At 30.6% G+C, this 9,964-nt stretch overlaps 1 protein-coding gene across 1 annotated transcript; it reads right to left on the bottom strand.

Moving 5' to 3' along the window:
- Window positions 1–335: 335 nt before the first annotated feature.
- On the bottom strand, window positions 336–3,096 carry LOC106416674 (zinc finger protein SHOOT GRAVITROPISM 5). Its single transcript, XM_013857589.3, has 3 exons — window positions 2,532–3,096; window positions 1,772–2,174; window positions 336–1,221 (listed from the first exon to the last, which is right to left on the bottom strand). The coding sequence occupies exons 1-3, from the start codon at window positions 2,713–2,715 to the stop codon at window positions 459–461; spliced, it is 1,350 nt and encodes a 449-aa protein (XP_013713043.1). The 5' UTR covers window positions 2,716–3,096; the 3' UTR covers window positions 336–458.
- Between the last annotated feature and the right edge of the window lie 6,868 nt (window positions 3,097–9,964).

Genomic DNA, 9,964 nt, shown 5'->3' with positions numbered 1-9,964 from the left:
CACAAAAATATTGAAGACAAAACAAACACAGATAACTTTTTATTCACCAATACTTTAAATTGGACGAGATTTTTTATCTGGATATAAGAGTATGCCCAACGGTCAAAACCTGTTAGAGATTCTAAAAGAAAAACAATTAATATCATACTAATGCAGTTACTTTTCATTTTTTTTTATAAAACAGAAATAATAAATAGATGACACATGTGTGTGCCAATATTGGAACCGATTCTTAAAGAACTTTTCTCTATTTCTTAACTTTCTCGGATAGATATATATTATTAATTAGTATATATTATATTTAGCTTCGTTAACTAGACGTTTAAACGGGAAAATAACTGGACCAAAGATTTATGGTAACAGAAAGAGGAAAAATAAGACAACAACACGTAATTCATAAAATGTTCCATTTATCTTAGTTTTTATTTTTATATATTAAACCCCCTTTTGAAACTCTATCACGATTCCTCTCCGTCAGTATTCGCTGATGACATATAACTCACCACAAGAGATGTCTCGTCCGCTGCCGCGGGAACGGCAACCGCTTGAAACTGTCCTTTACAAGTTTGACAAGTAACTTGCATAATCATTGAACTTATCTTCTTCATAGATTGTTCCTTTAAAAGCTTAGCTCTCTCAAGCTCAGCTTGTGCCTGTTGCCTTATCTTCTTAGCATTCATAAACTCGTTTTCCGCCATCTCTCGTTGCCTCTTAGCTTCTCTTTTAGCTTCCTCCGCGTAAGCTTTCTCCTTCATCGCTATCTTCATCATCTGTTCGCTCGCCATTATTTCCTTTATGCGATCAAAGTTGTTGTAGTGACGGTGATATGATGACGATGAGGGAGCAATGGATAGGTTTAAGTTTGTGGTATCGTGATGATGATGAGATGGTTCATTAACTTTGTGTTGATGGTTTTCTTGATTAGGGTTTTGATTCGACGTTAATGGAAGAAGCTGGAGTTCAAGGTTGGGACTCGATGAGTTGGTGAGAATAGAAGGTGTAAAACATGAGTTTCTCAGATGAATTGGACGCCCTTCTAGAGGTATAGGAGTCGCAACCGCAACCGCACCACAGTTATTCCCTTCGCTAGATGGAGTGCTTGCGGTTGAGGCCGTTATAGAGGAGCAGGCCGGGACAGTAACGGCGGTTTTTGGCGGCGGCGGTTCACGATTAACCTTTCGTACGGAGCAGTTATCTTGATGTTCAATAAAACTCTCCACCCTAAGAAAAAAATAATCGTATCAATTAGATGATTTGATATGGATATAGGGTTATGAACTGAGAAAGTGATTATTATATGGGTAAACTTATAATAATTAAATATTCAGTTTAACTGGTTAAACACCTATGGAATAAGTTATGAATAATATATAATATACTAACATGAGTTTAGGTCCACTAAAAAGCCTACAAATATTTAATTTGTGGGGTCAATGCCATTAATCTAATAATTAAGCCTTTTTATTTGTCACAATACCAAACATAACAGTCAAAGAAAAATCATAGAAAACTGTGATAGAAACATATCAATACACAGAATTAGTAAAAATCATGAGGGACAGTCAAATCAAAAAGTACTATAACTATCAATATTTGTTTTGCGATCGCTAGAGCATTTTTCTATTTATGACCTATATTTTTCTTTTTGTAAGTATATGATCTCGTAGATATACAACAACAATAATTGATACAATGGGTCCAAAATTTGAAAAAAACTGGAATCTATGTGATTAAAAATCGAATTTACAGTGAGAGGAAAAAAAAATTATACCTGGAGAAGACGCGACCACAGTCACAAGAATGGCCTCTAGTGCCACAAGTTTTGAGATGAGCTTTGTAATCTGATTGAACAGCATAACTTTTAGAGCATCTCTCACAAACCCATTGCTTATGGTTACTGTGCTTTCGTCTGAAATGTTTTTTGATTCCTACAAGATCACCAAGAGCATGACATGGGGCGTGGTGAAGACAAGTGGGTTCAGGGCAAACATAGACTCGTTTCTTCACTTCTATGTTGTTGTCTCTCTTCAGAAGTTTCCATGGAACCTTGTGACGTCTTCGATGCATCTGGAGATTTTGATCTCTTTGAAACCCTTGGTTACAGATCTCACAAATGTATCTGTCTGATTCAAGAAGAGTTCTCGGTGATAAAGACACAACTTCAGCATCTGGATCTGAAGAGAAGAAGCAAAACCCATCAAAACACAGGTCTTTAATTACTAGTGACATCAATAAAGTTGAGATTTTATTTAAAAAATTGAGATTTTGGATGGGGTTTAAGAGATTTCAAAGGCAACCCATTAAAACCCCTTTAAACTAAATATTGGTAATAAGAAAAAAAATCTTTGACATAAAACTATAAAACATATCTTTGATTAAACATTGACAACAAAGGCGGGTGTGTTTTCATGGGGTTTTAGAGAGAAAACCAGAGAGACTCAATATACCCATGAGTTAAATTTGGTGGTAACTGGTAAACAAAAATTTGAAACTTTAGAAATAAATTTTAAGTAGTGGTGATTTAATATTACCTGGTGTACCTGCAGGTCTTCTTTTCCTCTTCTGAGTGGATGTGTTTGTGGTGGTGACCCCATTTTCAGAAGAAGTGAGGAAAGGATCAGAAGAAGAAGAAGAAACCACACAACATGGGTTACTAGTGTTCTTGTTGGAAGCATCATCATCCAACATCACTACAGCTCCTTGATCTGTTCTCATCAATCACTACTTTTTCTTCTCTCTTTTTGACTTTATTTGGATTTCTAGAGATTTTTGATTTGACGAAACAACAAGACCCAGAGACAAAAAAAAATTGAGATAGTGGGAGGTTCAGCTTTACAAAGAAGAGGAAGGACTAATAAAGAGAGAAAGACAGAGGGTGTAAAGTTCTTTTAATTAAGCTTTTCGCAACCAAAGATTTTCAAAACTTTTCTTAGACTCTTCAAAGTTCTCCTATGTTAAATGATGAAAGCTTTTTCTTGGGTCTCTCTCTTGCTATTTTGTATTATCAACCTTTCTCTCTCATTCACTTGAGACTTTGGAGCAACTTAGGGGTCTTTGATACCTATATTGCCTAGTTTATAAAGCTCATTACATTACATACAATCTATGCATACACTTTTGGAGAGAGAGCGAGATGGATGTGTTTATTTAGAATTACATTTAGATTTTTCTTTTTGTTAGTTTGTATTTATATTTTAGACTTTGTTTCTTAGAGTGTGTGGTATATGTGGATTTTTGGCTGGACCCATATCTTGTCTGATTTTCTTGAATCTTCGTAAACTATTTTATAATCATTTACGGTTAACTTTCTTTTTATTATCTACACGATTTTACCTATGAACAATGAAAAATTACTTAAAATACCTTCAATTTATTACCAATTTTCAAAAATACACGCAATCAAAAATACTCTAACATTTAAGTTCATAGTTTAGTAATTATTGTGTAGGGTTAACATTTAGATGGTGGGATTTTTAATCAATTTATATATATATTTTATAAATTATTCATAAATATTTTTAGTTCTTTTAATTTTTATCACACATTTAAGGTATTTATGAAAATAGTTATCATATAGAGGAAATTTTGTAAACTAGTATCTGATAAAACTAAAATTTTGCCATAAACAATTTAGATAATATACACAATAAATCTTATTAAATTGATGCACTTTAAAATAACCTTAATCTTAATTGGTATACTATAAAATGTCGTTGAGATCTCAATAATTTTATTTTGATCTTTATTTTCTAAACCGAACACCGAAAAAGTATTTGAATAATTTTGCTTTTGGTATTAAAATATTAAAATATTATAATTAATTTAATTAAATCTATAGAATGAAAAATAAAATCCATGATATTTTATATAAACATTTCGGAAAATAAATTAAATTGTACAATAAATATTAATTATATTATATCAATTTTATATGATTACTGTTTTGGGCATTATACCACCAAATGTATAAAACAATTTATCAAAAACAAGAAGAATTGAATGAAAAACATTAAATTATTTTAGTTATACAATATTAAAATGAATTTGTATTAATGCAAGGCAGGCTAAAAACTTAAAACAAATTTAAAATAATAGATGCATTATATACAAAATTATAGTTTTCAGTGAATAATTTTCCAAGGTTGGTCCACAACTACATGACTCAATGTTAATATTCTTTGCGAATTACACTTGGAAACAAAGGAGAAAAAAGTATATGGTTCTTGTGAATAATCCAAGGATATAATTGCATAATTACATTAAACATCAAATTCTTGTTTTCAATAATGCAAACAAACTATTATATTTTCTATTTGGCTTATATATTGGATGTACTGCTGCTGTCCATACAATTAAACGGAAAAATATTAAGAGAATTAAACAAACAAAATAGTAAAAGGCAGGCAGTTAATCAAAATACATGCATATCAAAATAACTCAAGCCAAGAGTAAAACTGAAAAACATTTCCGAAAAAATGAAAAATATTATACGATCTGTGTAAACTCTATGGGATCCCGATTTAAGAAATCATCTTTAGAAAGAAATAGATTCCGCACGTGAACTTACGTCTTACTCACGTGACCCTTTTTCCTCCACTCTCCACTGTCGTTTCCTATAGCCTATAGGCTTTTGCCTTTCTTCTTCGAACAGATCTAAAATGGGGGGAATTATTTTACAACGCATCATGCATAGACTAGTTGATAAAAATTCTTAATACAGCCTAGCTTGGTAACTTAATCCTAGTGGAGGCTTTAAAGGTAATCGGAGTCTGTGTGTGTGTGTGTGTGTGGGGGGGGGGGGGGGTTCTGGTCCGAAGCTTGTATAATTAAAAAGAAAATTCTTAATACTTTTACTAAATTTTGTTTTCAGTGTCTCGTTGAAACTCTTATAAAAACTGTCTATTAATTGTTTTTATAATCTAAATTAATTTCTCGATCACAAACTATTACAATTTTTTCATCAGTAAGCTCGCGTCTACTACATAAGGTTACCAGGTTTGCTTCCATTCAACAAGTTTTACGTGCACGTTGAAAAATTAAACAACCTAATAAAATAACACAAAACCATTAGATACAATTGTTACGTACTTATGTTATAGTAAATAGGTTTTGTTTTAAACTCAAAGACATTACAAATGATAGATTACGTTAACATGTTTTCTGTTTTGATTGTAACTGTCATATATATTCCTTAGTCTGACTTATATTATTGTGGTATTAATTCGGCTGACTCTTTTAAACGATGCTTCGTTATGTTTTTGTCAGTTGTCTAAAATTCGTTTCCTAAAGGCAAAATAAAACCAACAAAAAAAAAAAACACATCTGACGTGGTTCGGAGGAACAACACAACAACGGCTCATCCACAAGGACATTGGATAAGGCCTCCTCAACGATGGTTTAAATGCAATACAGATGAGAGTTTTATTAATGAGGAAACGCTAACAACTACAGGTTGGGTTGTGAGAGATTCAAATGGAATCTATAGAGGTGCGGTACAAGCTACAGGACAACGAGTACAATGAGCACTGGAAAGTGAACTCCAAGCAATCTTTAGAGCATCAGCATCAATGAACCTTGAGGGAGGTTCATAATTTTAATTTTTATTATTATTTTTTTTTTAACTTTTTTGTTTGATTTTTTTTTTAAAAAAAAAAAAATTAAGCGGACCAATCACGGACCACCACGTGGCGTGGGGCCCGCAATACAGTGATGAACCAGATTCATCCCAGTGAACCTGTAAGAGCTGAATTCACCAAAAATAGAATATTTTAATATTTTTTTTTGGGGAAAGGTGTTAACTTCTGCATTGAACCTTCAATGCAGATGCTCTTATGGCGCTTCAGCATTGTTGGAGTTTGGGATATCGTAAAATAATTATGGAAACAGATTGCAGAACAGCAAAAGAAATTCTTCAAGATAATAAGCTCAACTTTCAGGTTTACAACTGGACAAAAAATATTCGCGAATGGAGTAAGAAGTTTGAAGAAGTTGAATACAGATGGATCAACAGAAGATCAAATAAGGTTGCAGATAAGTTGGCAACTTCAAATCCAACTCAAACTCCTTTTTTATTTCATTATTATGTACCAAACAACATAACAACTCTTCTTCAAGAAGATTATGTACTGTCTCATTCAAATTAATAAAATAAGTTGATATAAAAAAAAACCAACAAAAAAAAAAACCCAACAACACGAAAATATATGTGATCTTACGGTGACAGCCTTCGCATAAAGATCAGATATGAGATAGTGTTTGTAATCATTTCATACGACGATGAGATGATATCACTTAATCACTTGCTTCACTCCAACCATTGTTTTTTTCCCCTAGAACATTGTAATGCTTACTAATTAATTTGGTAACTGTATTCAATGACAGACAATTAGTCTAATTTTCTTGGAATTTAGAATAAGAGAGATGATAAAGACTATAACGTTAATATCGTAGTCCTAGAAACTACTACAAATGGAATATTTTGTTGTTATTTAATGTGATTGTGAGATTAGAGTTGGAAAGAGGGATCAAGTCACATGCTCCAAATTTACAAAGCAAAGAAATGCCATCATCTCCCCCAACTCCTCTTTATTTTTGAGCAACTGATACTTGAATTAAAAATAAAAGTTTAGGAAACGGCAATTGGATTTCTGGCTAAGTGGGTCGCAAAACAATCCTTCGCGAGCGCATCAGCAGATCCATTAAAAGAGCGAGGAATGTAAATGAAACAACAAGACAAAAACAGAGAGGAGGAGGAGAAAGATAGGTATCGGCGAGAATCCCAAAGAGCTCCGTCGAACGCCGGCGAGAAGATATCGTATGAACGAACGAGTACTTGAGAGTCTGTTTTAACACAGATATGACGGAAGTTAAAAGAGGCCGCTTGCAATAGGGATTATCGGATTGCTAGGGCTTCGACTATGCAAGGAGAGGAGACAAAGTTCTGAAAAGCTGCCAAATTATATTCATTTATATATATATTTATCTTCTATATACTAAAGCACAAGTCACCTATCCAATCAAAATTTGACATGTAATAATCTATTTTTTCAAAGAAAATACAAAAAAAGAAACAGTTGAAAAAGCTTTCATGTTAATCCCATTTTTTCAGCAATTCCAAATACCTAACTACTTCATTAATCAAATTATCTTATTCCCACGTTCGTAATTAACTGTTCGGATTTCAAATGCTTTTTTCTCTATAATTTTTTATCTATATATTTACTTATCGGACTAATCAACATGGAAAATATATCATTTGCTTTAAAGTACCAATTAATGTCAAGATAATGCTTGAAAGAGAACCAATCAGATAATTAATAAAACAATTGTTAGCAAGATTTGGCCCTAACAAAAAAACTCATTCGATCTTTTAGTTTTTAAATCCCTCGAATTTTTCTGATTACCACTATCACGTTCGTGTCATCATCTACAACTTCCAAGTCATGGCATGGTTTCAAACGGTTTCATCTTTTATATATAATTTTCAGTCAACTAATTTTTTCTTTATTTGCTTTTCATCTTTCTTCATCTCCATCGTTTCAATTTCCTTCACCACTTTTTTTTTACAGTACGTCTGTGTATGGACAAAAATACATACATATTTGTGAGTCTTCTACTCATATTCTATTTTATATTTTCTTTATATTAATATCCTTTAATTTTTTTAGGGTGATTTAGACTGTTGATGTCACTTGAGTATACTGATGTTTTGAGTATACTGATGTTTAAAAACTTCATTCTTCAAAAATGGAAAATAAGAGCATGTCTGCAAATGAGGTAATAATAAGTACATTCCACTCTATTATATAAGGAATTTGCTATTTACAACTCAGTTTTTAACGGCTTATCCTTAGATAGATAAATAAGTTAATAAAAAATTATAATTACTGGAAGCTAATAAACTGTTTGCATGTTTTGGTGATGATTCTAAAGAAAAATGAGTAAATGGGTGATAAATGGAGCAGCAATACAAATTTTATGGAAAAGGTATTTGATTTTGGAATGACGTTTAACCTTATGCAGAATGAGAAGGTGACTAGACTTCCAAAGAATATGAAGTTCGATGACGTTACCAAATTATTATTTTGTTGGAGGCATAACAAAAGAAATGATGTCTAGACTCTCGATGGGAAAGGTAACTGATTTTGTAAACCCAGCAGTTCCATTCTTACTTGCTTTTCACTACCACGATTCAAATTTGTATTACAAACTAGCTTTAAGTTGGATTACCTACAAGCATTGATCTTCATTGTAAGAAATTATGGTATTATTTATAGTTTTTAACGATGAGTTTGTGATCTATGGTTACCAAAGTTTCTTTTTTCAGTGTTCGTAATTTTCTTGACCAAAGGTTTTCAAAAATTAAATCGGTGACTCTTTGAGTTCCTTTTTATATGACATCAATAATTTTTCATAATAGTGTCTCGGAACAAAATATTTTTTTTTATTATCAGACTATAACAAATAATTAATTTTTGGGCTTAACTGGTTTATGTGGCCGATGTTTCTTGATTCAATGGATTATTTTTTTCGTTTCAATATTAGTTTCGATTTCCCTATTTTTACATACAGTAGATTCAAAGATGAATATATAACATTGTTACCGTTAAACATGTAGAGCTGATTGTTTGCAAAAAAACATGTAGAGCTGATACATGTTAAAATTAGATTTTAATTTTGATGTAGATAAAAAGGAATTATTTGCCCGTACGCAGTACGGGACTGAATACTAGTTATACTATTAAAGCAGAATCCCTAATAGGATTTTGCTCTTGATTTTTCAAGTTATTTACAATGTTATGTCATTGACATTTAATTTTAATATATATTATTTATTTAAAGTAACAATAGAATATTCCATGCATTTATGGTAATTAATGCTTTCCATATTTTGTGAATGATAATAATTCTATTTTTTATTTAAATTATACATTCCATTTAATTTTAATATAATTTTTAATGCATAGTATTATTTAACGATCAAATATGAATATATCATGAATTTTTTTTATTAACTATGTCATTTTCTACATAATAATGTTATGCCAATTTTGAGTGTTCAAAAATATTGTAAAACTTATCATGAAATTTAGTTTTGGATCTAAAATAAATATAATACAAAATTATCAACATTTATTAACGAGAAAAAAATTTCTATTACCAGTGTTTAATTTTCTTCAAATGACATGATACAAATTTCATTAAAGTCTAAATTATTACAAGTTTTTCAATTTTATATAATATTAAAAATTTATGAATTATTTAATAATAATATCAAAAGAATATTATTATATTTTTGGTTTTCTTTGAGATTTTTGGATTTTTACCAAGTTTTATAGGATTTTAATTAATTTTTAATTAAATTTGAATCGGATTATACACAGATCACCAGATATATCTGTTCATCCACGGCTCTAGATCGAATATGAAAACACTACTTGAAAATCAAATATTGTATTTAACAACTTTAAAATTATTTATTTTCTAATAAAATTATAAATTTAATCAAATTGTATTAAAATGACAAAAAAATCCGTGTTTTTAAAATCGCGGGTTAAAATCTAGTAAATTATATTAAAATAATTTAATTATTTATCTGGAAAAGAGCATTCCCACTTCATCATTACTCATTTTATTCAGATATTTTTGTTTTCATGCGTTCATCCTCAAGTTTGGCATACATCCATTATTATTTCTAAAAAGCTGCCAAAAATAGAAAAAAAATATATAATACCAATGTGGTAGTTTATATTTGTTACTTTCTTAAAAAAAAAACAATAAAGCTTTGTTAAAATATGATTATTTATTGGACTGAAAGATTGATGGGCCATTTTTTTTTTACAAATATGGACTATCTCTTTTGACGGATACCAAAAGAAATAAATTTGAATTATTTTCCATAGATTCTATAGTATATTTGGAAAAATTGAAACGCTAAGTTTTTAAAAATCAGACAAGAGATCCT

The sequence above is a fragment of the Brassica napus genome, chromosome A9 (genome assembly GCF_020379485.1).
Source record: "Brassica napus cultivar Da-Ae chromosome A9, Da-Ae, whole genome shotgun sequence".
In the NCBI taxonomy this organism is placed as follows: domain Eukaryota; kingdom Viridiplantae; phylum Streptophyta; class Magnoliopsida; order Brassicales; family Brassicaceae; genus Brassica; species Brassica napus.
Note: the sequence above shows the minus strand (reverse complement) of the source record. Positions and strands in the feature narration are given on the sequence as shown.

Excerpts from the sequence above, each read along its gene's own strand:
- LOC106416674 (XM_013857589.3), bottom strand. The coding sequence starts at position 2,715 with ATGAGAACAGATCAAGGAGCTGTAGTGATGTTGGATGATGATGCTTCC. Across the intron at positions 2,175-2,531 it reads AAGACCTGCAGGTACACCAG|ATCCAGATGCTGAAGTTGTG; the intron begins GTAATATTAAAT and ends TCTTCTCTTCAG. Across the intron at positions 1,222-1,771 it reads TGTGGTCGCGTCTTCTCCAG|GGTGGAGAGTTTTATTGAAC; the intron begins GTATAATTTTTT and ends TTTTTTTCTTAG.